A 27,493-nucleotide genomic window follows, 5' to 3' on the forward strand; every position below is an offset into this window, starting at 1 on the left:
ACGGTGTCAAGTCAAGTCAGATAAGTGAAGAAACATTACCACTTCAAGCAGTAAAAATGTCAAAAGAAATTTGAAATTTAACAGGCCGGCGACTGAAGGCCATGCATTGTTTGTGAAGCATCAGATAGATTGTGAATCTGGATTACCCACTCAGTGGGGAAACAGGGGAGGGTCCTGCCATCAAAAGGTATATAAACTGTGTTTTGGAACTAGTAGATGCGCTCTCTCCTGCTTGTGGGGCGCCCGCCATTGCAATCGCGAATAAATTACTACTTCACTGAGATCCTCGCCTGAGCCTAAGTTATTGGCTATGGAGTGTTTCTCACATTAGTGTTATTATTATTTTCCCGTCTTAATAAACTGTCTATCTCAACTCACAGGCTTCACTTTCCCGTTTCTCTTCCCGATCCCAGAGAGGGAGGGGGAAGGGTGAGCGAATGGCTGTGTGGTGTTTAGCTGCCGGCCAGGTTAAACCACAACAAGGGCATATGTCTTCTCATTTTCTGGTAGCTTGTTGTACAGTGGGGCTTCTTTAGCACAGGCCACCTCCTCCTCCGATGATATCCCAAAATATTTGCCTTCTGGCCAGTCCACAATCACTTCCAAGATCCCTGGGCGACTGGGGTTTCCTATTCAAGCCCGCTGAGTAATCAGTGCAACCCACTTGCTCCATGTAGCATCAGTTGCATGATGTGTAGAGGGGACCCTTCCTTTGAACATCCAGCCAAGTACAGGCAGTCGAGGTACCAGGAGGAGCTGCGCTTCAGTACCAAACACTTCCGAAGCAGATCAAACTTCTTCATATGCTGCCAATATCTCTTTTTTTTCAGTGCGAGTGTAGCAGGCCTCAGATCCTCTGTATCCCTGTGCTGGTTTTACTGTGCTAGGCAGCTAAACACCACAACCGCTCTCTCACTCCCCCTCCTTAGAAAAGGAGGGGAAGAAGTAAAGCAAAGAACAACTCATGGGTTGAGATAAGGATAATTTAACTAAAGAGGAAAAAAATAATAATTATTAAGGAAAGATTATTATTAATCAAACAATTTAACTAAAAAGAACAAAGGGAAAGGGGAAAGGGAGGGGGAAAGGGAAAACAAAATAAAACAAGTATAGGCTATGTGGAAGTGCAGAGGAAAGAAGTTACTCTCTACTTCCCACAAATGAGCGATGCTTGACCACGTCCTTGAAGCAGGGCCTCAATGCACATAGCCAGTGTTCGGGAGGACAGATGTTTTCACAACAAGAGCCCACCCCTCCCCTCTTCTTCCTGTTTCCACCTTTTATTGCTGAGTGTGACATCACATGGTATGGAATATCCCTTTGGTTGGTTTAGGTCAGCTGCCCTGGTGATGATTCTTGCTCACCTTTTTTCCCACCCCCTAGGAGGGTTAGAGTGAGTCCTGATGCTGTGCCAGCACTGCTCAGCAGCAGACACAACACTGGTGTGATAACACTGCTGTTCCAGCTACAAGCGCAGAGCACAGAACGGTATGGGCTGCTGCAGGGAAAGTTAACATTCCAGTCAGACCCAGTACAATCCCCAACTCCAAAACCCTAGGGGTCAACTTCGAGTTTCCCCAGGTTTTCTGCCAGAGATTCCAGGTGGGGTCATTCTCCCCAGCTGCAGTGTAGAGCACATTTTTTTACACCTGGTCCTGTTCAGACTGGCCCAAGGGCTACTGCATGAACTATTTCCTGCTTAATTTGTTCAAAGGCTTGTCGTTGCTCAGGGCCCTATTCAAAATCATTCTTCTCATGGGTTACTTGGTAGAGCAGGTTTACAATCAGACTGTAATTTGGCATGTGTATTCTCCAAAACCCCACGACACCTAGGAAAGTTTGTGTTTCTTTTTTGCTAGTTGGTGGAGACATAGCTACAGTGAAACACGGAGAGACACGATGAGATTCGGGATGCGGTGAAATGCGGAGAGACGCGGTGAGACGCGGTACGCGGTGAGACGCGGAGAGACGCGGAGAGACACGGGACAAGGAGAGACGTGGAACAGAGACCCAGTGAGATGTGGGTTGCGGAGAGACGTGGAACAGAGATGTGGTGAGACACGGAACAGGGACATGGTGAGACGCGGAACAGGGACGCGGTGAGACGCGAGACGCAGAGAGACGTGGGATGCAATATTTTATCAGACTCGCAGTATGCTGAGCAGGACCAGTGTGGGTACCAGCCGATTTGTGAAGGCTGCCCAAGATGTCTCAAGGGACTGGGAAGTTGCTGATGGTGATTCTAATACTGCCAGCAGGGCTTGCGCTTGTGACCAACATCGAGGTGGAACGAAATCTGTGGATAACATGGGCTAATCAGTCTGGTATATCAGAATTTTGTCTGTCCATGGCATCGTCCACAGATCCGTTCAGGACTTGCCTCATAGGTATACCTGTGTATGAGCCTTCTGAGTTTGGCCAGTATGCTACACGATATTAGTCCTTTCGATCAATGACTCACTGATTTGTTTGGGACGATGCCTAGATGGTTACAGGGATTAATCAAAGAGGGATTAAGGATTCTGTTTATTATGGTGTTAATCATCATTGTGTGTTTTATTGTAATAAATGTGGTTAAAAGCTTACTTGCAAAACTGTTACATCAGGCTTGGATTGCTCAAAAAGAAAAAGGGGGAATTGTTGAGGGATTTTTGAAACAGCAAGGAGGCCATGACTTGCTGCAGCTGAGCAAACCAAGCTACCAGGACGACTACAAGGAGTTGCTATAGCGATGTTGTTCTATCGCCTGATTGAGGAATTAAAAATATTGTTGCCAGCAGCCAGCATTTCTTCAAGGACAAGGTCTACATGATTGCTACCACAAGGGGGGTGTTTTCTTCCAGGTGGGGTTGTTTTCTTGCAGTTATTTGTCTGAGTTCTTTCGACCAATAATCTTGTGTGAAACACTATCCGCCCGTGCTGAATTTACTATAAGAGTCAAGCTATTTGGGTAATAAAGGTAGAGCATGATCTGACCATATTGGTGTGTGTCACTGACTTCGGCCACTAGTCCTGCAACACATAGCTGTTATTTTGTTGATCACATCCATTGCAATTTGATGACGTCCATCTTGCCATTTTATTCCTAAAAACTGGATCTCTCGTGCAGGTCCTTTGACTTTATTTTGTTTTATGGCAAAACCGGATTTCAGAAGGATTTGGACTATTTCCTTCCCTTTCTCGAAAACTTCCTCTGCTGTGTCACCCCACACAATAATGTCATTGATGTACTGCAGGTGTTCAGGAGCTTCCCCCTGCTCCAGCACAGACTGGCAAATGGTAGGGCTGTGTTTCCACCCCTGGGGCAGCCGATTCCAGGTGTATTGGACGCCCCTCCAAGTGAACGCAAACTGTGGCCTGCACTCTGCTGCTAGAGGGATGTAGAAAAGTGCATTAGTGATATCAGTTGTGGCATCCCACTTGGCCGCCTTTGATTCTGGTTCATACTGAAGTTCTAGCATGTCCAGCACTGCAGCACTCAGTGGTGGCGTGACTTCGTTCAGGCCACGATAGTCCACTGTTAGTCTCCATTCACCATTAGACTTTCACACTGGCCATATGGGACTATTAAAAGGTGAATGAGTCTTGCTGGTCAGTCCTTGGCTCTCCAGTTGATGAATTAGCTTATGGATGGGAATCAGGGAGTCTCGGTTGGTGCAATATTGCCACCAATGCACAGTTGTAGTAGCGATTGGCACTTGCTGTTCTTTGACCCTCAGCAACCCCACAACAGAAGGGTCCTCTGAGAGACCGGGCAAGGTAGACAACTGTTTAATGCCCTCTGTCTCTAAGGCAGCTATGTTAAAAGCCCGTCAGAACCCTTTTGGGCTCTTGAAATCTCCTCTTCAGTATGCATGCTCCTTAACCCTACCGGGAAAGCATCATTTTTGCAGCTCAGGTCAAGGTAAAGGATGAGGTAGAAAAATGAGACTGCAATGCAATTAAGGTTGTGATGGGCACCTAAGAAAACCACCACTGCTGTTAGGAATTGGAATTGGGGCTGAGTAGTCAGAATTGACCTGAAAGGAAATAAGACCATAGTGCTCTCTGAGGTTTTCTCATTTTTAATGGTGGAATTCTCATGTATCTTTCTACTTTCTTGTTAATTTTTGCTTTCTAGTAATTTTATTTTCAGAGAATATATATGTCTGCAAAACCCATTTAAAAAATCCTAAGATTTGTCAGGATGACGAGATTTTTGTCTAAAAATCAATCCATCATTTCAGTTCCTACAATAATTTAAATTAAATAGAGGAAACTGCCAATCAAAGAAAATACAGAATCAAATGCAGGTTCTGAAAACATTTGCCAGTACAATTTCTAATGACATTTAAGCATATTATTGTATATTTTTTATGTAGCCAATTGCAAAATAGTTTGACTTGCAATGGAAACGAGTTTTCCAAATTGCACAGTGTAATTTCAGGCATTTAGTTTCCAGGCCAAATGAAGGTGCATCGTATTTCTGACACAGTGAAAACTCAATAACCAAAGTTTTTAAGCAGGTATTCTTTATTACAGCGGTGGGTGTGAGGGGGATCGCTCCGCCTAACAGACACACCAAGGGTTACTGGCTGTGTGCTTATATTAGTGGGACAAATACATGTTCATTTCATTTCCTGTAAGGCTCTTGCATATTCATCAGGTCTCTGAAGAATCATTAACGTAGGTTCCCGCCCCTATTCGCATGCATACTGGAGTCCTTGGGTGGTCGTCAGATGTAATCTGGTGGTCTTTTGATGAAGGCCAGATGTCTTCCTTGCTGCTCAACTCCTGACCCTTCCTTTCTTTGACAGACTTCAGCAGTCAAGCCAGTTCTTGCTGGTTCCATTATCTATGTGTGAGGAATGTTTTAACAATTCGTGTCCATAAAGAACAATTCTGTTTGAATCCTGTCTGCCTCTGGGCCCTGCACTGGCAATTTAATTCTTGAACCACAGCTGCAGTGTGTCCCAGTCTCCCCCTCATTCTAGTCAATTTATCACTTCTTAAATTTATGAACCTGTTTGCTTTTGTTATTCCGGACTTCTATTTCTAACACTGCTATAGATGTGTCTGTGAATGGCTGGGGAAGAATGTTTTAATTACTCGTGTGTCTGGGAGTTTCAGAACAACTGATAACAACTAGTGACTGTTATGGGATACTATGCGGATCTTTGGTATCTGGTTAGGGGGGGCCGAGAGATAAAGAAGAAGGAGAAAGAAGCTGAAGGACAGCTGGGAGACAAGACTTGAAGAGGATGTTCTGTAAACTTGGTATGGTGCCCAGTAAGTACAAAGGGGGAGAGGAAGACTACGAGCCTTCAGCATGAAAGACCCCTAGAGACCCCCAGAAGAGACCCCAGAGGAGACTGCGCATACTCCAGTAGGAGGGACTGCACCCCGGAAGCTAATTTTAATAATCTATTTTTTTTAGAAGTAGTCATGAATATGTATTAGTCTAGGAGCATAAAAATCAGCTGCTTGATGTAACTGGTGTGCGTCCTGGTGGAGCGGAGACTCCCGGTGCACCCAGCGCTGTTTGCTTACCTCTATTCCTTTATATTCTTTCAATAAATCCTATTTTTTTTATTTAATCCTAATTTGAATCCTGAGCCATTTATAACATATGCATACAGTCTTTTACTGCCTTATCTTTGGGGCCGTTTACATACCATTGCACTAGCTAAGACCTACGGAATCAACATCCTTTATCTTGTTCCCTGACTCACTTCTTTAAAAAAGGTACGCGTCAAATGCAATATGTTAAACGTATTTTCACTCGTAAGTTCAAGCTATTTTTATAAATTTAATGAAAATGCTATTTTTTTTAGTTAGTTTGTTTAAACGGTGATACTGGGCCGCGCAGTTCCCTACGCAGCCCCGCCCACCCGACGGTGGGTGATGTTCTACTGGTCTCTTCCGCCCACATCCGTGGGAAGATCGTAAGGCATGCATCTTTCAGCGGTGTCTGGGATGGTTTGTATGATCGCGGCCTGAGCGTTCGTTTCAGTGACTGGTCCTGGCCACTCGGCGGCTTGTACCAGTGTACGGCCGCTAGGGCCAGTAAGGCTGCGCCGCCGCACAATTCATTACGTCGGTGCTGGGAACTCCCGCGGGCGAGGCAGGACGCACGTTAAGGATTTCCCCGCCGTCCCGCGTTGAACGTTCGGGATTGTTCTCATAACGTCACGGCAGAGAACTCCTGCAGGCGAGGTGGGGTCGCATACCTCGTCGGCGGCCGGTAAGCCCCACCTCAGGCTCCTGTGGAATCGCGCGGTAGCTCTCGCGAGGTTTGGGCGCGCTGAACGTTGTAGCTCGGAGTGGCGCCATTTTAGGAGTGAGGTGATTGGTGTTTGTACATGTGTGTTTGCGTGTGTGGTGCTCTTGCGTCTGGGGGTTCTTCGTGATTCTTGGGGGTGGAGAGTCGCTGTTGCTGCGTACGGTGTGGTGGCGGCAGCAGCAACAACAACCGCCGCCAGGGAGCAGAGGTGGAGTATTTAGGGTGGGTGCTATTGTGAGGGGTGTGGGGCTGCCCCTCTTCTTCCCTTGCCGTAGGGTCCCGTGTGGCGGGAGGCCCGCCCAAGGGAAGGCGGGGGGGAGCCCTGCCTGGGGAGGCAGGTCTGGCGGAACCCTTCACGGCTCCCGACGCTTTATCAGTAGCAAAAGCTCTCGCGGAGAAGCTAGGGATTTCCCTGGGCTGTTCCCCCACGCTGTGGCCGGCTGCCTGCCTGCCTCGGTGCTGCTCCCTGCGGCTCAGGATTCCTCGGGCAGCCCCCGCCACTTTTTCGGGTTTGCTTCGTGCCTTGTTTGCTGTCTCTAGTCTGGGTCAGCGCCTTCCTTCTCGGGTGTCCTGCAGGCTGATTTTTTTTCCCAATAAAATGAGAAGCGTCCTTTTTTTTTTTTTTTTTTTTTTTTTTCTCCTCTTTCCCTCGGAGACCGGAGAAGAAGATGCCTGCTTCTTTTATAAGGACAGGAGAACGTTAGCACTGAAGTGCTGTGTTCTCCGGTGCATGCCCGCTGCGCTCTCCAGGGTGTGAGTGCAGGTTTCACTAGCCTTCTGTATTGGGATTTTGTTGCCTGACTGCATGCACGTTTACTTTTTAAGATTCAGATATATCTATTTGTTTGTAATGCCGGTTAAGATTTCAAAAGTGAAAACTGATGGCTCTGATTCTTTTCCCTTAGGTAATTTGGATTACAGAGAGAGCCCTGGATGTTTGGCTTGTTTTGCCTTAGCTGGTAGGGAGGAAGAATGGTGGAGATCGACCTGCTGTAGTTGCTTTTTTTTGAAAGTGGGGAGATATCGGACACTGATTGTGGATTACTTGTCCAAGTGTATCCTCCTGAAAAGGCTTCTGGAACAATCAGTAGGCATCTGGAAAGTGAATTGGAAGTTGTGAGCTTTCTCTTTCTAGAAGCACAGAGCGCTTCACCCTTGGACATTTCACATGTCATGGATACATGGCTGAATGTATCAAGTTTGGAATGCTTTGGTTGTCAAAATAACGTGCTTCTTGGTTTTTAGTTACTTTTTTTCTTTCAAGCGATGTTCTGTCTGAGTCATAGGCATAACCAATTTTGTGAACTGACTCCAGATTAAGTGCAGCCTGAGTTACTGTGTAGATGTTGCTGAAAAGTTTCATGGCAGATATTTTTACCCCCCCCCTTTTTTTTTGATTTTCTAATATAGTCTTTTGTCATTTTGCACTAAGACCTATTTTCTAAATGAAAAACATAACAGTAATTTGTTTGTAATTACTTCTGTTGAAAAATGTTGTTGCCGGTAAGCAATAGAGTGATATCCAGATAGCTGTTGTTTACAAATGTCTCTGCTCTCTGAAATTAGGAAATGCTATTTAGTTCAGATATAAAAATTGTTGGTTTTTTTTTGGCTTTACAGTTTACAGTATAAAAAGTGTATTTATTTCATCTGGAGTTGATGCTTCTTATAGTGATATGTATATGGAATAGATGAGAGGAGAAGCCTTCAGAAAGAAACACAAGCTTCTTAAGTTAGAGACTTAGCAAGCTTTGTAAATAGCCTTGTGGAATCTGTAAGCAAGAAGGATGGGTAGCTGATTCCTGTGATGTCAAATTCATGTCAAACAGCTATGAATGTAGTATCAACAATAGCTTGTGATATTATCTCAAGGAAAACAAACTGGAAAAACATAAATCACGTGGTGCTAACGACACCTCGTGTGGTCCTCTTGGATTAGGTAAGTATTGTAGTGTTCATAAACAAATTTACACTTGAATAAATATTTTGTTGGTAGAATGGTTAAATTAGTAACAGTTTCTGCCTAGAGGATGCTGTTTTTCTTTTGAGAACATTGAAATGAGCTTGCAGAATCTAGGTTTTATTTGTCAATTAATGGAATATCTGTAAGGATTTGAAGAATACATGCACTACTACAGAGAGCAATTTGTATGTAGGAGTGTGATTCTTCTGGGAGACTTAAAAAATACATCTAGACTGAATCCATAGGTAACTTATCCCTTTGTGTTAATATTGTAATCTCAATAGTGAGCTGTTATGCTTCTTGAATAGGTCTGTTGGATGGCTTGTCCTTCCATTTTCATTAGGCATTTTTGTAGCACGAAGGTATTGATGTAGCTTTTTAAAATCTATTTCCTTTCGCTGTTCTTTGTCCTGTATGGAAGCAAATTTCTATTCTTTCCATTGAAACTTTAAGGTTGTATTCAGAGTAATTTCCTGTTCTGTAATGGGAATGAGTCTGGTTTGAAACTATATCATAACAAAAAAAGCAACCCTCCACAACTTTCTTGTGAAGGATTTAAAACCAAAATATATTGGCTAACTAACCAATTTTATGTGTTAGTTGTATTGGTGCCATCTTCCCCTGTAATTGATTTATCAATGTAGATACAGTTAACCGTGGAAATTAATATATATTTGTAATATTTTTCTTTGCAGGCTTGATTTCAGCTGAATTGCTACTGCCTCAAGGAAAATTAAGATGGACGGAACAACTTAATTCAAAAGTCAGTGGTAATTTTATGTAGTCGTGTGTCGTTTCCCCCCCCCTTCCCCCCCCATTTATTCATAAAGCTTTAAATAATTAAAGCATTATTGGGTAGACTATAAATCGAGTCTCTGTTAAAGGTGACACATTTATTGTAGTCACCATCTTTTCAAAAATAATTCAGAGACTCTGTGATACTAAACTATTAGTAATACTGAGATAATAAAATAAAAAGAAAAAAATCTAAGGACATTGCAAAGATTTTTGAGAATATGGCTTGCGCTAAAGCCTGGCAGAAAAGTAACTTTAAGCATGGGAAATTATGCTGAAGGACTGCTACAGTGTTTTTTTTTTTTTTTTTTTTTTCCTGTAACGTTTTATTTTTACTACAAATAACACTTGCTTCTAAGTAAATATTTTAAATTTCTTAGGATCAATGAAGTAGTTCTATTTTGTGTTACCTTGTCAGTATCTAAAAGTTGGATTTAGCTTCGGTATTTTGTTTTCTTTGAATGACTTTGCTGTTTTGTTACTTTAACTTCTGTCTTTTCAAAACAGCAAAACTGAAATAGGAACTGTTTAAGATAGGAGTCTTTCTGTAATTTCTTTCTTTTCTGCATTGAGTTTTTTAGTGTGGCTGGGATTTGAGTGAATGAACTGAGCCACTTGTAAAGGAACCAAACTAATAGAATTGCCTTCATTATTTTAGCTGGAGTAGTCTGTTTTGCTTTAAACCATTTGGTGAATGGAAAGAATTCAGGCATAAGTGGCTATTAGATTTTGTTTATTATATGCCCACAAACATAGTAAAATGCATACTTGTTCTTAATAGAAAAAAATCGTCTGTTTTTCAAGCTATTAACTTTCAATACTACAAGAAACTTTTACTTCTTGATGGGGGAGGGGGTTCATGCTGAAACTGAGGAACTATATCCCCTTACTGCTTGAAATCACATCTTTCTCTTGTGGATGTTTTGAAGTTTGCCTTTTAACTTTATTAAATTATTTATTTAATCATACCAGCAACCAGAAAGATGTATTCTTTTTTGCCTATTTTTATACTGTTTGCACTTGGAAAGTGCAACTGTTCTGATTTGTATGCATGTGCATTTGACGTGGTGTGCTTTACAGCTGTGCCCTTGTACAGTGAGCAAAATTCAGAGTTGGATGAGGCCTATTCAGGAGAAAATGCTTAGCATGACGGTCTACTGTAATACCACCTTTAGGTTTTTATTTGTGTAGTGCTGACAGTACGTTAAGTGGTTTGTAGATAAACATGAAAATAAGGTACTTGCCCCAGGGAGCTTATACTTCAAGCCTTTATTTAAACATACCTTTTGTATTGGAATAAACGAAGTGGAATTTGCCGAGGCGATCGGCTCCATTTGCCGAGGCGATCGGCTCCGGGGCAGACGCGTTCTGCAGCGGAGCGGGGGATCGGGCCAGGCAGGGCTAATTTTTTCCGGCATCGAGCCTACTTGAGGGAGCCGCCAGGACCCGGCAGCCCTCGTGAGGGAGGCTGACGAGGCGAAGGCGGAGCCAGCAGCGCCCCCTCCCCAGCCGTTCAAAAGCTGCCCCTAGGGAGCGCGAGCGACCAGGGCGTGGCGCGTCAGAAGGGAGTGGCGCGGCAGTTCGCGCAGGCAGGGCGCGCAGGAAGGGCAGAGCGCTCCCCCTACACACAAACAACACCTCGTTAACAACAGCCGTAACTAGGTGATAATGGTCGCCACCAGGCACGGTGCGCTCTCCAGAAAGTCGGTACACACGCAGACCGACTACCCGTTAAAAAATGCAGCAGTTCAGGTCACCGGATGCAAGGAGTGTCTGAGCCTGTTGCTGCCATCGGCAGGAGGCAGAGAAACTGCGTGCATGAGGTGCGAGCAGGTGGATGATCTGGTCCGCATGGTGGCGGAGCTCAAGGAGGAGGTGGAGAGGTTGAGGGCCATCAGGGAGTGTGAGCGGGAGATAGACTTCTGGAGTAACTCCCTGCAGGGCCTCAAGGGGAGGTGCTGAGGTGAGACTCCTCAAATGGGGGTGGACCCCCTGCCCTGTCCCCATCGGGCAGAGGGAGGGGATCTGGGAGCTGAGGAGGAATGGAAACAGGTCCCTGCTCGACCTCGCAGGCGATGCCCTCCCCTTCCGGCCCCACCTTCCCAGGTGCCCTTATGCAACAGGTTTGAGGCCCTAGAGATTGAGAGGCCGGTGTGTGAGGAAGAGGTGGCAAATGTTCCCAGGAGGATGCCTGGGGCGAGGAGGTCAACTCCGCGCCTCAGGACTGCCTCCACCAAGAAAGACAGGAGGGTTATTGTTGTTGGAGACTCAATTCTTAGGGGAACAGAGGGCCCTATTTGTCGGCCTGACCCTACCCGTAGGGAGGTCTGCTGCCTCCCTTTGGCCAGGGTCAGGGACGTTGCCAGGAAGCTTCCTAACCTGGTACGCCCCTCTGACTATTACCCCCTTTTGATAGTCCAGGCGGGCAGTGATAACATCGAAGAGAGAAGCCTGAAGGCTATCAAAAGGGACTTTAGGGGACTGGGCCGGTTAGTGGATGGAGCGGGAGTGCAGGTGGTGTATTCGTCCATCCCTACAGTGGCAGGGAGGGGTACAGAGAGGACACGGAAAGCCCACCTGTTAAACACGTGGCTCTGGGACTGGTGCCAACGCAGAAATCTTGGGTTTTTTGATCATGGGGCACTTTACTCAGCACCTGGCCTGATGGCCGCAGACGGGTCCCTATCTTTTAGGGGAAAAAGGATCCTGGGCCAGGAGCTGGCAGGGCTCATTGAGAGGGCTTTAAACTAGGTAGGAAGGGGGTTGGGGCTGAGGCTAGGATTGTTGGGGCTGTGCCAGGGGGAACAATGGCAAGGCCAGAGGATAAGGCAATGGCCCAGCTGAAGTGCATCTACACCAATGCACGCAGCATGGGTAACAAACAGGAGGAGCTGGAAGCCATCGTGCGGCAGGCAGGCTACGACTTGGTTGCCATCACGGAGACGTGGTGGGACCAGTCTCATGACTGGAGTGCTGCAATGACTGCCTATAAGCTCTATAGAAAGGACAGGCAGCACAGAAGGGGTGGTGGTGTGGCTCTCTATATTAGAGAGTCTTTCGAGGTTGTAGAACTCGAGGCTGGGAAGGACAAGGTCGAGTCCCTTTGGGTTAGGATCGGCAGGGACAACAAGGCTAGTGTCCTAGTCGGGGTCTGTTATAGACCGCCGAACCAGGATGAGGAGACGGATGAGGAGTTCTACAGGCAGCTGACAGAACTTGCGAAATCTTCAGCTCTTGTACTCGTGGGGGACTTCAACTTCCCTGACATATCCTGGAAGCACAACACAGCCCTGAGAAAGCAGTCTAGGAGGTTTCTGGAGAGCGTGGAAGATAGCTTCCTGACGCAGCTGGTTAGTGAACCTACCAGGGGTGGTGCCCCGCTAGACCTTCTCTTCACAAACAGAGAAGGACTGGTGGAGGATGTGATTGTCGGGAGCTGTCTTGGGCAGAGTGACCACGCAATGGTGGAGTTCACTATTCTTGGCGAGGCCAGGAAGGGGACCATTAAAACCGCTGTTTTGGACTTTCGGAGGGCTGACTTTGAGCTGCTCAGGACACTGGTTGGCAGAGTCTCTTGGGAGGTGGTTCTGAAGGGCAGAGGAGTCCAGGAAGTCTGGGCGCTCTTCAAGAGGGAAGTCTTAATGGCGCAGGAGCAGTCTGTCCCCACGTGCCCAAAGACGAGCTGGCGGGGAAGAAGACCGGCCTGGCTGAACAGAGAATTGTGGCTTGATCTTAGGAGAAAAAAGAGGGTTTATAAGCTTTGGAAAAGTGGGCAGGCCACTAAGGAGGACTTTAAAGAAGTAGCGAGGCTGTGCAGGGACAAAATTAGGAAGGCCAAAGCTCATCTGGAGCTCAATCTGGCTACTGCCTTAAAGATAACAAAAAACGTTTCTATAAATACATCAACACAAAAAGGAGGACTAAGGAGAATCTCCATCCTTTACTGGATGCGGGGGGAAACTTAGTTACAAGAGATGAGGAGAAGGCGGAGGTGCTCAATGCCTTCTTTGCCTCAGTCTTTAGCGGCAATACCGGTTGTTCTCTGGATACTCAGTACCCTGAGCTGGTGGAAGGGGATGGGGAGCAGGATGTGGCCCTCATTATCCACGAAGAACTGGTTGGTGACCTGCTACGGCACTTGGATTTGCACAAGTCGATGGGGCCGGATGGGATCCACCCAAGGGTACTGAGGGAACTGGGAGAGGAGCTGGCCAAGCCACTGTCCATCGTTTATCAGCAGTCCTGGCTATCGGGGGAGGTCCCAGTTGACTGGCGGCTTGCAAATGTGACGCCCATCTACAAGAAGGGCCGGAGGGCAGACCCGGGAAACTACAGGCCTGTCAGTTTGACCTCAGTGCCAGGAAAGCTCATGGAGCAGATCCTCCTGAGAGTCATCATGCAGCACTTGCAGGGCAAGCAGGCGATCAGGCCCAGTCAGCATGGCTTTATGAAAGGCAGGTCTTGCTTGACGAACCTGATCTCCTTCTATGACAGAGTGACGCGCTGGGTGGACGAGGGAAAGGCTGTGGATGTGGTCTACCTTGACTTCAGCAAGGCTTTTGACACCATCTCCCACAGCATTCTCCTCAAGAAACTGGCTGCTCTTGGCTTGGACTGGCGCACGCTTCGTTGGGTTAGAAACTGGCTGGATAGCCGGGCCCAAAGAGTCGTGGTGAATGGAGCCAAGTCCAGTTGGAGGCCAGTCACTAGTGGCGTCCCCCAGGGCTCGGTGCTGGGGCCGGTCCTCTTTAATATCTTCATCGATGATCTGGACGAGGGCATCGAGTGCACCCTCAGTAAGTTCGCAGATGACACCAAGCTAGGTGCGTGTGTCGATCTGGTTGAGGGTAGGAAAGCTCTGCAGGAGGATCTGGATAGGCTGCACCGATGGGCTGAGGTCAACTGCATGAAGTTCAACAAGGCCAAGTGCCGGTTCCTGCACCTGGGGCGCAATAACCCCAAGCAGAGCTACAGGCTGGGAGAGGAATGGTTGGAGAGCTGCCAGGCAGAGAAGGACCTGGGAGTGATGGTGGATAGTCGGCTGAATATGAGCCAGCAGTGTGCTCAGGTGGCCAAGAAGGCCAACGGCATCCTGGCTTGTATCAGGAACAGTGTGACCAGCAGGGCTAGGGAGGTGATCGTCCCCCTGTTCTCGGCTCTGGTGAGGCCGCACCTCGAGGACTGTGTTCAGTTTTGGGCCCCTCGCTACAAGAAGGACATCGAGGTGCTTGAGCGGGTGCAGAGAAGGGCGACGAAGCTGGTGAGGGGCCTGGAGAACAAGTCCTACGAGGAGCGGCTGAGGGAGCTGGGCTTGTTCAGCCTGGAGAAGAGGAGGGTCAGGGGCAACCTTATCGCTCTCTATAGGTACCTCAAGGGAGGCTGTAGCGAGGTGGGGGTTGGTCTATTCTCCCACGTGCCTGGTGACAGGACGAGGGGGAATGGGCTTAAGTTGCGCCAGGGGATTTTTAGGTTAGATGTTAGGAAGAACTTCTTCACTGAAAGGGTTGTGAGGCATTGGAACAGGCTGCCCAGGGAAGTGGTGGAGTCACCATCCCTGGAAGTCTTCAAAAGACGTTTAGATGTAGAGCTTAGGGAAATGGTTTAGTGGGGACTGTTAGTGTTAGGTCAGAGGTTGGACTCGATGACCTTGAGGTCTCTTCCAACCTAGAAAATTCTGTGATTCTGTGGAATTGAATCTGTAAAATGATGTAGGGAAACTGTGTAGATAATTAGCTTTCTTAGTTAGTGCTTCATGAGCTAATGTACTTGAAGTTACTTTTCTTCCTCTCTCTTCTGAGTTGCTTCTATTTTAAAATGTGTGGATAAAACAGTTTGACAATTATAATTTATCAGGGATGTCTGGGGAAGTTGCTCATTTCTTTTAGTACTGGGAATACTTTTTACCTGCAAGGAGAACTATTCACAGATCTGATTGAAAATTAACTTGAGTGAGGCTTGGCACACTTCTTTTTTTTAATTTTGTTATTGTGTTTTTGAGTAGTAATGTTACACAGTGACTGATGATAAAATTGTATGTCGTGCTATCAACTCTTCCACAGTTTTTTTTTTTTTTTTTTTTTGTAAGTATGCTCAGGGAAACAGCTGAAATACATAAAATCATTTTTCAGCTTTATATACTTGGGGTATTTCAAAGCTGCCATCTCTTACAACTGTTTTTTCTTTAAATTCCTTGTGAAGACTGCAAAGTGCATACAAGTGTTAGGTAATGTATGCTGAACTGATGTTTCACTAATGTTTCAGCTTTTGGACTTTGGTCTCTTGCCTTGTAAGGTTCAGTGTTTATCCAGTTTTCCACTAAATGGTACTGCAAGTGTAGGATTTCAAGCAGAAAGAACCTGGTTGTAGTTTACCTTCAAATAAGAAGTTATTCAGTGCTACAGAATACCACTATTTTTGCTTTTTTTTTTTTTTTTTTTTTGGGGGGGGTGGTTTAGTTCAAAGAAGACAAGCTTTTTTTGGATAAAAGTAGTGATCAAGTTATTTTAAGCTTTCTCACAATCCTGTTTCTAAAATGTCTAAAAGATGTTTTGATTTGTGACACTAATACTGAAGTCACAGGAGTGACCTAAACTCCACTGCTCATAAAGCATATCTATATACAGAAAACAGACCATATGATAAAGAATAATAGCTGGGAATTTTAGAACATCTGTCTCTCAGGAAGTCTACTGATGTTCTAGGTCCTTACAATGGTAGTAAGTATTCCTCAGTAGAGTCATCCCCATGTGAAGAACTTCAGCACTAAGTAGGAATGAAGGTGGGTTTTCCTTGTATTTTTGTTTGTTTTGCTAAGTCACTATAATGTTGGGTCTTACAGTTGTATCTTTACCAGATTATTAATGTTGGCTTAAATGATTAAAAAATTGACTGATGCAGTTTGATGTCCTGCAGTTCTCATACCTTGGCATGTCACAAGACTTCTGGAGGTGTTCAAATCTGATGGGGACTTCATCCAGTTCCCAGTGCAGGAAGCCGTAGTTCTCATGCAATTATTTTTAAAGATGAGGCAAGAAGGTAAATTAAAAAAAAATAAATCATTTTTTCTCCCTCATTTTCCAATGCTAGAGTTCTCAACAGAACAATTCTGTATTGGATGGTGAAATAGTGAAACAAACTGGAGATTTTACTTGCTCTGCAGTAGCACAGTTGAGAAAGAAGAGACTTCAGCTAGGTTGTTCAGAACTTCTGAACATACGTTGACCCTGTGTGAGAGAAGACCTTTAAAGGTTCAATTATATTGTCAAAAACTTGCACCTCTAATAAAAGTAAACAAATTTCAGAGAACCACAGAACTTTAGGGAATTACTGTATCTAAACTTAACCTTGTTTGTAAATTTTTTTGTCTGTAAACCATCTTCTACCTTGAAATAAGGGGTGGAATTTACACCCACACTTTCCCTTTAAAGTGTTTTAAGGTTAATTATAAAGATTTAAGCTTACTTTGTTACAGTGTTACAGCTGTGGCTGTGCATCTACATAGAGAGAAAACAAGGAAATTAATCTTTTCATGGAATTATAGTCATTAAGGTTGGAAATGACCTCCAAGGTCATCTGGTCCAACCATCCCCCCCCTACCATCAGTATCACCTACTGAACCATGTCCCTAAGCACCACATCCAACCTTTCCTTAAACACTCCTAGGGACAGGAATTCCACCACATCCCTGGGCAACCTGTTCCAATGACTAACCACTCTTTCTGACAATATTCTTTTTTCATAACTTCCAACATGAGAACTGTTTTGTTGTAATAGTTGACTGGTCATAAATCACTGCAAAAGCACAAGTGTTTGCACTTTCAAAAATGGCAAAGCTTATGTTAGGACTTGAATGTTCTTTTCTCTTATGAATGTACAGTTTTTAGATAGCAAAATAACTTGAAATTAGCTTGTTTCGCTTTGTTCAAACTAAATGAAAATGTAAGGAAGTTCTCTAAAACGAGAATAAAATGGAGGTATATAAGGTTTAAACAGAAGTATTGTTTAAAGCTTACACTTAGAAACTTCAAATTAGTGCTACTCTGAACTTAGAGAAAACAGGGAAGGATGTGTTATCACAAGAAATTTTCTGTTTAAAAGAAGGTGGTTTTGCAGAAAAAGGAAAAACTTTTATTTAACTACTTAATTGAGGTAAAGATCCTGAACGTTTCTCTTTATGAAGAGGGACTAGTCTGGCTAGGACTTGAGCATATACTATCTTAGAATTCAGAGCAAAATTTTGTAATTCTGCAGTTGATGCTGTATCAGGTGAGGTAAATTAATGAACCTGGCCCAAGATGGGAAACCTGTAGGGTCAATTCATTCTGTAGCTTGGTTATTCCAGAGTTGCTCTGTTTCAGTGAGCATGTTGCCTGCTACTTCTCCAGAAAGCCCTTTGACCTTGGCAAATAGATTTCTCTTTGTATTGTAATGAAATGCAGTACAGTTGGTGCTCGATATCTCTGCTAGTGTGAACATTGTTTTAATTTCCCTGTAGAAAATCATGTGTCTTCATTTCCTTCTATTGTGGTTTAACCCAGTCAGCAGCTGAACACCACACAGCCATTTGCTCACGCTCCCCCCCCATCCCTCTCTGGGATGGGGGAGAGAAACGAAAAAGTGAAGCCTGTGAGCTGAGATAAAGACAGTTTATTAAGATGGGAAAATAATAACGCTAATAATAACAATGATGATGATAATAGTACTACTAATAATAATGTGTATGAAACAAGTGATGCACAATGCAATTGCCCAGCCTATCCCTCAGCAGCTGCCCCCGCCACCCCGGCTAGCCACCCCTATATATTGTTCAGCATGACGTCAGATGGGATGGAATACCCCTTTGGCCAGCTTAGGTCACCTGTCCTGGGTCTGTCCCCTCCCAGCTCTTGCTGCACCCCCAGCCTGCCTGCGGGCAGGACAGAGGGAGAAGCTGAGACGTCCTTGGCTTAGCGTAAGCACTGCTCTGCAACAATTAAAACATCAGTGTGTTATCAACACTCTTCTCTATCCTAATCCAAAACATAGGACCCTACCAGCTACTAGGAGGAAAATTAACTCTATCCTAGCTGAAACCAGGACATACATCCACCCCTTATTCCATACCATTTATGTTGTGCTCTGGTTGCACTCTTTCCAATACATTTAAATTAATCACCATTTTCATCTATGGTATATAGCAATAATGGTAGTGATGACATACAGTATTATATAATAATTAACATGATACAATTCAACTCATGGGCTATTCTCACCCAGTATTAAATCTCCTTGAGGTACACACCGGACCTCCCCATTCTTTTGCATTACCTACCAAGTGCATCCAGGTCCCTGAGCAAAAGCTATTCCACGAATGGGTTTGCCTTCTACTGAGGCAGGAGTAGCCCAGACTGTTTTACCCAGCATGTTTCTTATGTGCACTACAGGAACTTTATCCCCTTCTACAGTACGTAACAGGTTGGATTGGGCAGGTCCAGCTCGGTTGGCAGATCCCCTAGTGTTGACTAACCAGGTGGCCTTTGCCAAATGCGTATCCCAATTTTTGAATGTCCCAGCGCCCATTGCTTTCAATGTAGTCTTTAACAGTCCATTGTATCGTTCAACTTTCCCGGAGGCTGGTGCATGATAGGGGATGTGATACACCCACTCAGTGTACTCTTTGGCCGAAGTGTCTATAAGGTTGTTTCGGAAATGAGTCCCATTGTCTGACTCAATTCTTTGTGGGGTGCCATGTCGCCACAGGACTTGCTTTTCAAGGCCCAGGATGGTGTTCCAGGCGGTGGCATGCGGCGCAGGATATGTTTCCAGCCATCCGGTGGTTGCTTCCATCATTGTAAGTACGCAGCGCTTGCCATTGCGGGTTTGAGGGAGTGTGATGTAATCAATCTGCCAGGCTTCTCCATATTTATATTTCAGCCATCATCCTCCATGCCAAAGAGGCTTTGACCGCTTGGTTTGCTTGATTGCAGTATATGTTTCACAGTCATGAATAACTTGTGCAATAGCAGTCATGGTCAGGTCTGCCCCTCGATCATGAGCCCACCTGTATGTTGCATCTCTACCTTGATGGCCTGAGGTGTCATGGGCCCATCGGGCTATAAATAATTCATAGAATCATAGAATATCCTGAGTTGGAAGGGACCCTTAAGGATCATCAAGTCCAACTCTTGACACCGCACAGGTCTACCCAAAAGTTCAGACCATGAACTAATAATAATAATTCACCCTTATGTTGCCAACCCAGGTCCACCTGGGCCACTTCAATCTTAGCAGCCTGATCCACCTGCTGGTTGTTTTGATGTTCTTCAGTAGCACGATTCTTGGGCACGTGACCATTAACGTGGCGTACCTTTACAATCAGGTTCTCCACCCAGGCAGCAATATCTTGCCACAATGCAGCAGCCCAGGTGGGTTTGCCTCTGCGCTGCCAGTTGCTCTGCTTCCATTGCTGTAACCACCCCCACAGGGCATTTGCTACCATCCATGAATCTGTGTAGAGATCGAGAATTGGCCACTTTTCCTGTTCAGCAATATCTAAAGCCAGCTGAATGGCCTTCACTTCTGCAAATTGACTCGATTCAGCAGCATCTGCAACTTGTCGTGTAGGACTCCATACAGCAGCCTTCCACCTCCGATTTTTCCCCACAATACGACAGGACCCATCAGTGAACAGGGCATATTTCTTTTCATTTTCTGGTAGCTTGTTGTACAGTGGGGCTTCTTCAGCACGGACCACCTCCTCCTCTGATGATATCCCAAAGTATTTGCCTTCTGGCCAGTCTACAATCACTTCTAAGATTCCTGGGCGACTGGGGTTTCCTATTTGAGCCCGCTGAGTAATCAGTGCAACCCACTTGCTCCATGTAGCATCAGTTGCATGATGTGTAGAGCGGACTCTTCCATTGAACATCCAGCCTAGTATCGGCAGCCTGGGTGCCAGGAGGAGCTGCGCTTCATATGCTGCTCCTCTATAAGCTGCCAATAACTCTTTTTTCAGTGCGAGTGTAGCGGGCCTCAGATCCTCTGTATCCCTGACTCCAAAACCCCAGGGGTCGACCTCGAGTTTCCCCAGGTTCTTTCTGCCAGTGGCTCCAGGTGGGGCCATTCTCCCCGGCTGCGGTGTAGAGCACGTTGTTTACATCTGGTCCTGTTCGAACTGGCCCAAGGGCTACTGCATGCACTATTTCCTGCTTGATTTGTTCAAAGGCTTGTGGTTGCTCAGGGCCCCATTCAAACTCATTCTTCTCACGGGTTACTTGGTAGAGCAGGTTTACAATCAGACTGTAATTTGGCGTGTGCATTCTCCAAAACCCCACAACACCTAGGAAAGTTTGTGTTGCTTTTTTGCTAGTTGGTGGAGACATAGCTGTTATTTTGTTGATCACATCCATTGCAATTTGATGACGTCCATCTTGCCATTTTATTCCTAAAAACTGGATCTCTCGTGCAGGTCCTTTGACTTTATTTTGTTTTATGGCAAAACCGGATTTCAGAAGGATTTGGACTATTTCCTTCCCTTTCTCGAAAACTTCCTCTGCTGTGTCACCCCACACAGTAAAGTCATCGATGTACTGCAGGTGTTCAGGAGCTTCCCCCTGTTCCAGCACAGACTGGATCAGTCCATGGCAAATGGTATGGCTGTGTTTCCACCCCTGGGGCAGCCGATTCCAAGTGTATTGGACGCCCCTCCAAGTGAACGCAAACTGTGGCCTGCACTCTGCTGCAAGAGGGATGGAGAAAAATGCATTAGCGATATCAGTTGTGGCATCCCACTTGGCTGCCTTCGATTCTGGTTCATACTGAAGTTCTAGCATGTCCAGCACTGCAGCACTCAGTGGTGGCGTGACTTCGTTCAGGCCACGATAGTCCACTGTTAGTCTCCACTCGCCATTAGACTTTCACACTGGCCATATGGGACTATTGAAAGGTGAATGAGTCTTGCTGGTCAGTCCTTGGCTCTCCAATTGATGAATTAGCTTATGGATGGGAATCAGGGAGTCTCGGTTGGTGCGATACTGCCATCGATGCACAGTTGTGGTAGCAATTGGCACTTGCTGTTCTTTGACCCTCACCATCCCACAATAGAAGGTTCCTCTGAGAGACCGAGCAAGGTAGATAATTGTTTAATGGCCTCTGTCTCTAAGGCAGCTATGCCAAAAGCCCACCAGAACTCGTTTGGGTCCTTGAAATATCCTCTCCTGAGATGCACGGAGCACTGCTCTGCAACTAGTAAAACATCAGCATGTTATCAGCACTCTTCTCATCCTAATTGAAAACATAGCACCCTACCAGCTACTAGGAGGAAAATTAACTCTGTCCTAACTGAAACCAGGACACCTTGTAAATGATCACTCTTTTGTAAGATGTCCTGCAGGCTTGCTTATTGGGTCTCTCTGAAACTCATATGCTTGATGCACCTTCCTGAGTTAAGAAGAATTTGATTTATTTGCCATAGCTCATTACCAAGCAAAGCAGCAGCACCTATCTGAATACGAACAACATTGAATAATATATACCTATGTATTTTTAAGTCATAATGAAACTATAGTATATTTTAATGCTGATGGCTTATTTATTTTATCTATTTATACATATACTGACCTTATGATGGTAAGGTGGGGGTAGATTATCAAACAAGTTTGTAGCTGAAGGGTAGAGTTAAGGTTCCAACTTACGGTTTGTGGTATGCTGTATTTAAGGTAATAATCTGTGAGGCAGTAGGTAAAAGATCATAAGGTATGTGCTGTTTAGATGTGCATACATGTCAATTTTAGATTTTTCTGAAAACTGTGTGCATATATGTGTTTTTATTCTGTACATGTGTTTCGCTATACAAATCAATAGACTGAAGCTCTAAACTGCTCTTCAGGGAGCATCAAGAAATTTGAATTTGTCTTCATTTAAAATCTTATAAAATCTAACTTCGGGAATTCATGGCTAGAAGCTTCCTTAAATTTAATATATTTACTACTTCACTCATAAGCTTCGAATATTCCTACTTGTTTGAGTTTATAATTGTGTTTTTTAATCTTCTAACAATCTCTGAAATACCGTGTCATAGAAATTGCTTCCTGTAAAATAATTTAGGCTATCCACTAAGCATGAGAAATATAGAAACTGAAAATGTAGAACTATTATTTCCTTGTATCTAGCTTCTGGTCATGGCTTCAGCTGTCAGGTTTTTCTAATTTTTAGTATTTTGAAATTTAGTTTTTGTATAATACTTCAGTTGGCTCTATTTAAATGGATTGTATTTAAGATGATAAATCCTTGAAATGGTCAAAAGTAAACAATCTTTTAGTAAATGAAGTTTAGATTCTAGGTGTTGTGGTGACTTTACTATTTTTCTGAACAGCTTTCTCCTTACTATAGTGGTGCCATTGGTCTTATGCCTCCCTGCTAGGACATAATGAAAAAGCAAAACTATTTTTATTTGTTCCAGTGGTTCAGACAGTGTTATGGACTCAAATATTTCTTGCCAACAGTAATGAAGCATGTCTTCAATATTGAAGACAGTTCTCTGGGCTAAGGAAGTATTTCTTCTGTATACTGAAGAGAACTCCCTTCTGCTGGCCCTCTTCAACACCAGTGGGACTGTCTTTCCTCTGCCTGCTAAATACTGGTTAGACAAGTTAACATGCTGTTAAAATTGGGTGGGGACAGTCTCTGATCTCCTGTCCTTGTCATCTTGATGTTCTGCTGTGCTTTTTTTTTCCAACCTCAGTAGAAGGAGATCATGTTAGGGAACACTTTAAGATATACAGGAGTCCATGGGGCCTGACCAGATACACCTATGAGTGCTGAGGGAGTTGGCTGATGTCATTGCAAGGCCATTTAAGCTTCTAGAAGATCATGGTGATTGGGATAGGTTCTAGAAGAGAGCACATGTTAATCCTCATCAGAAAGGGGATCCAGGGAGCTATAAGCCTGTTAGCCTCTCTTCAGCCTAGAGAAAGATGGTGGAACAACTGACCCTGGATGCAATTTCCAATTGCCTCTTGGTCCTTTGTGTGTTTGGGAACAGTCAGCATAGCTTTATGAAGGGGAATTCATGCTTAACTAAGCTAATAGCTACAGTAAAGCAACTAGAATGGTAAATGAAGGGAGAGCAGTGGATGTTATTTATTTTCAGAAGACATCAAAAGTCTATTACATTCTCAATAGAGAACCTGTCAAAGTATGTGTTAAACAACTGAACAATCCCAAAATAGGCTGAGTGGCCAGGCCCATCTGTGGTGGGGTAACTCAGTATAAACTCAGGTGGGCAGATGAGTTCCACCGCAGCCGCACTCCCCCTCTTCCTCCTCAAAGGGGAAGAGGGAGAAAATATGACACACAGGGATGAAGGTTTGAGTTAAGGATGATCCAGTTTTTAGGAATAAAATGGCAAGATGGACGTCATCAAATTGCAATGGATGTGATCAACAAAATAACAGCTATGTCTCCACCAACTAGCAAAAAAGCAACACAAACTTTCCTAGGTGTTGTGGGGTTTTGGAGAATGCACACGCCAAATTACAGTCTGATTGTAAACCTGCTCTACCAAGTAACCCGTGAGAAGAATGAGTTTGAATGGGGCCCTGAGCAACGACAAGGGGAAAAATCAGAGGTGGGAGGCTGCTGTATGGAGTCCTACACGACAAGTTGCAGATGCTGCTGAATCGAGTCAATTTGCAGAAGTGAAGGCCATTCAGCTGGCTTTAGATATTGCTGAACAGGAAAAGTGGCCAATTCTCGATCTCTACACAGATTCATGGATGGTAGCAAATGCCCTGTGGGGGTGGTTACAGCAATGGAAGCAGAGCAACTGGCAGCGCAGAGGCAAACCCACCTGGGCTGCTGCATTGTGGCAAGATATTGCTGCCTGGGTGGAGAACCTGATTGTAAAGGTACGCCACGTTAATGGTCACGTGCCCAAGAATCGTGCTACTGAAGAACATCAAAACAACCAGCAGGTGGATCAGGCTGCTAAGATTGAAGTGGCCCAGGTGGACCTGGGTTGGCAACATAAGGGTGAATTATTATTATTAGTTCATGGTCTGAACTTTTGGGTAGACCTGTGCGGTGTCAAGAGTTGGACTCGATGATCCTTATGGGTCCCTTCCAACTCAGGATATTCTATGATTCTATAAATGTTACTACCTCTGTAAAATCCCTGGATACTCTGTAACAAGTCTTGTATGTGTCTGCACTGTAATCTGTTTTTAAAGTGTGTGGAGATATGAGTTCTGCTAACAGGTGCTTGCTAGGTTCTGCACTATGCTTGCCCTATAATGGTCTTACACTTCCTGGTTAGAAGTTACTGCAATATATTGCCAGTTTGCCTGCTTATTTATCGGTTGTGATTTAACCTGTCAGACAGTTAAATACTACACGCTTGTTTGCTTCCCCCCACCCCCAAGTGGGATAGGGGAGAAAATTGAAAAGTGCAAGAACTCATGAGTTGATAAGGATAGCTTAATAATAAGAAGGAGGGGAATAAACCAAGTGATGCACAATGCAATTGCCCAGGCAGCCCCCCAGCAACGGTCCCCTCAATTTTTATTGTTCTGTGTGACATCCTATGGTATGGACTATCCTTTTGGGTCAGCTGTCCTGGTTCTGTCCCCTCCCAGCTTCTTGTGTACCCTTAGCCTCCTTGCTGGCAGGACAGCATGAGAAGCTTGAAAAGTCCTTGATTTAGTGTAAGCACTGCTCTGCAACAGCTGAAACAGCGTGTCGCCTGCATTATTTTTCTCCTAAGTTCCACACACAGCACCGTACCAGCTACTAGGAGGAAAATTAACTCTATCCCAGCCAAAACCAGGGCATTATTGAAATCCTTCAGGAGTGAAGGAGGGTGAAATTTGTAACTGACAGTTCTGGTGGCAGGAGTCCTTTTTTCCTCCTGGTGAGTGGGGGGGGGGGGGGTGGTAAGATTTTTATATATTCAAGAAAATGCAGAAGTCTTATTAAAAAGCCACCTAGCATTTTCAGAATGGAGGAAAAGGAGGAAAATTTTCGGGGGGGGGGGGGGTTTAGTCTTGTCGTGGTTTAACCCGGCTGGCAGCTAAACACCATGCAGCCGTTCGCTCACCCTCCCCCTCCCTCTCTGGGACGGGGGAGAGAAATGGAAAGTGAAGCCCGTGAGTTGAGATAAAGACAGTTTAATAAGACAGGAAAATAATAATAACAAAAGTAATAATAACAATAATAATAATAATAATACAATGGTGATAATAGGAAAATAATAATAATAGTATGTACAAACAAGTGATGCACAATGCAATTGCTCACCACCCGCTGAACGATGCCCAGCCTAACCGAGCAGTCCGGCCCCCTCCCCCCGGCTAGCCACCCCTATATATTGTTTAGCATGATGTCAGATGGTATGGAATACCCCTTTGGCTAGTTTGGGTCACCTGTCCTGGGTCTGTCCCCTCCCAGCTCTTACTGCACCCCCAGCCTGCCTGTTGGCAGGACAGAGCAAAAGGCTGAGATGTCCTTGGCTTGGTATAAGCACTGCTCTGCAACAATTAAAACATCGGGGTGTTATCAGCACTCTTCTCATCCTAAGCCAAAACACAGCATTCCACCAGCTACTAGGAAGAAAATTAATTCTGTTCTATCTGAAACTTCTGTTCTAACTGAAACCAGGACAAGTCTCATGGTCACCACCTAAGGGAAAAATGACTTAATTGCAATGTTATATTTGTGTGCATGTATTTGTGTAGTTAAACAGTTTCATGTATAACAATTCTTAATTTCTGGCATTTAAGCATAGTAGGAATTGACAGATTTGAATATTTGAAGTCTTAAAGTTGTTCCAGAATCCTGTTCTTCTGATCTTCAAAACCCCATTTCCAGCTGTGTTTTTTTTTTTTTAATTATTTTTTTTTTTTATTGTCATTTTGTGGTGTTTTGGATTAAAACACCTCTTTTCTCAGTGGAATTTACTCCTTCAGATGTTTATGACCAATGGTTAAATATATCTTAGTTCCTCATTTTGTGAGGCAAAGCAAGCAGAGAAGTTTTCTTAGAGGCTTCTTTTGTCCATGATGACTGAAGTAGTTTGCTATTGCCCTTGGAAAAATTTTGAATTGATGACGGTATTCCAAATGTGGCCTTACTTGTATTTTGTTTTGTGATGATATAAAAAAGAAAATGTTCAGGGAAGAACGACTGTGCTGTTTAACATTTGTTTGTTTGTTTGTTTTTAATTAATTTGGTAAGCCCAAGCTAAAGATAGTTGTTTTAGTTCCATCTTTTTGTTGTGTTTTTTTTTTTTTTTTGGTAACGTGGAGTTCTGGGAGTTGACTCTAGATGATGTTTTTCTTAGCCTTTTCACAGAAGTCTTGACTTCTGATTCATGCGGTTGCTTTCAATTTCCCTTTTCTCAACACGTTACTACTCTTTCTAAAACAGAGGCAAAATATATTAAGCTTTCCTGAATACTGTTGTGCTAAGACAACTTTGTTTTAAAAGTGTCTCCAGCTACTTTAAAACTGATGAAAAATACTTTGTCACAAAAGGACCCTATCAACTCCATCATGAAAAAAAAAAAAAGACAAACTGATTTTGATTGTTTGATTATACGGTGTAGTGTTCTCGCTTCAGCTGCTAATGTGGCTCAAAGTGGGTGACTTATCTTTACGAGATCAAATCTCTTCACTGTACAGTGTTTGGAACTAGCTGTTCATTTTTACTTGGTGTTCGCTGCCTTATTGATGTTCAGACCTCACAAAACAATAGAATTAAATTTTCAGTAATTAAATACTGGAATAATTTTTGCATGTTACCTGAAACAAAATTCTTTACAGACTTCTTAGATGACCCTCAAGAAAAAAAAATGAATTAATTTTTTCTTTGCTGCAAGCTATTCTACTATCCACGTGCATAGCAAAACATACATTTTGTGAAGATTTTAATCTAAATCTATACCAATGGAAGGCTTTTTTATGAAGTCACTATGCAGAACTTGAATCAGACATCAGAAACTATTGCTACCGTGAGACTTAATCAGACTGCTAAAAATGTTCAGGAAACTGAAATGCATTTGAACGTTAATAGTAAGAGGATAGCAATATTTCAGTATCCTTTTATTGCCTTTTTAGAATTTTACAGCTCTGTTTCAGTGATGGGCAACCTAAGCCAAGTTAGCTTTCAGGATACTTTTACTAAAGGCAGGTATGTTTTGAGTTTGTGCTACTAAAGAACGATGAGTTCATCGTGACAAATTTTGGGCTTAATCTTTTGTTACCAAGACAGCTTCTGAAAACAGTAGAATCACCGTATTCAGATCTATGGAGCTTACCTCAATACATTTCTGATAGCCGTTTTTTAATGTTGGGAGTACAACTGTTTTATCATGGAATCATGGAATGGTTTAGGTTGGAAGGGACCTTAAAGATCATATAGTCCCACCCCCACACCCCCCCATGAGCAGGGATGCATTCTACCACCTTCCGCTAGACCAGGTTGCTCAAAGCCCTGTCTAA

The 27,493-nt window shown here is 44.2% G+C and overlaps 2 protein-coding genes and 1 pseudogene across 22 annotated transcripts in view; 2 read left to right on the top strand and 1 right to left on the bottom strand.

Moving 5' to 3' along the window:
- LOC311426497 (mitogen-activated protein kinase kinase kinase 1-like) overlaps positions 1–27,493 on the top strand; it is a 286,004-nt pseudogene that overhangs the window by 105,959 nt on the left and 152,552 nt on the right. The window lies entirely within an intron of this gene.
- Positions 5,881–27,493, top strand: part of LOC311426305 (vasculin-like) — a 65,792-nt gene continuing 44,179 nt past the window's right edge. For 2 of the 20 annotated variants that reach the window (XM_084502677.1, XM_084502669.1), the window contains exons 1-3: positions 5,887–6,484; positions 7,168–8,201; positions 8,921–8,988. The gene's annotated coding sequence lies outside the window, so the exon portion shown is untranslated. Of the gene's footprint in view, positions 6,485–6,548; positions 6,772–7,167; positions 8,202–8,920; positions 8,989–16,287; positions 16,307–18,758; positions 18,850–27,493 lie in introns of those variants that run through there. The other 18 variants (XM_084502668.1, XM_084502667.1, XM_084502659.1 and 15 more) reach the window with 18 other exon arrangements.
- The window catches only part of LOC311426325 (uncharacterized protein), a 35,085-nt gene continuing 26,620 nt past the window's right edge, over positions 19,029–27,493 (bottom strand). Inside the window, exon 2 of the mRNA XM_084502759.1 lies at positions 19,029–20,233. Coding sequence (XP_084358885.1) covers positions 19,171–20,121 — 951 coding nt within the window. The 5' untranslated portion in view covers positions 20,122–20,233 and the 3' untranslated portion in view covers positions 19,029–19,170. The remainder of the gene's footprint in view (positions 20,234–27,493) is intronic.

This window comes from Aythya ferina, assembly GCF_964211825.1.
Source record: "Aythya ferina genome assembly, chromosome: W".
Lineage (NCBI taxonomy): Eukaryota > Metazoa > Chordata > Aves > Anseriformes > Anatidae > Aythya > Aythya ferina.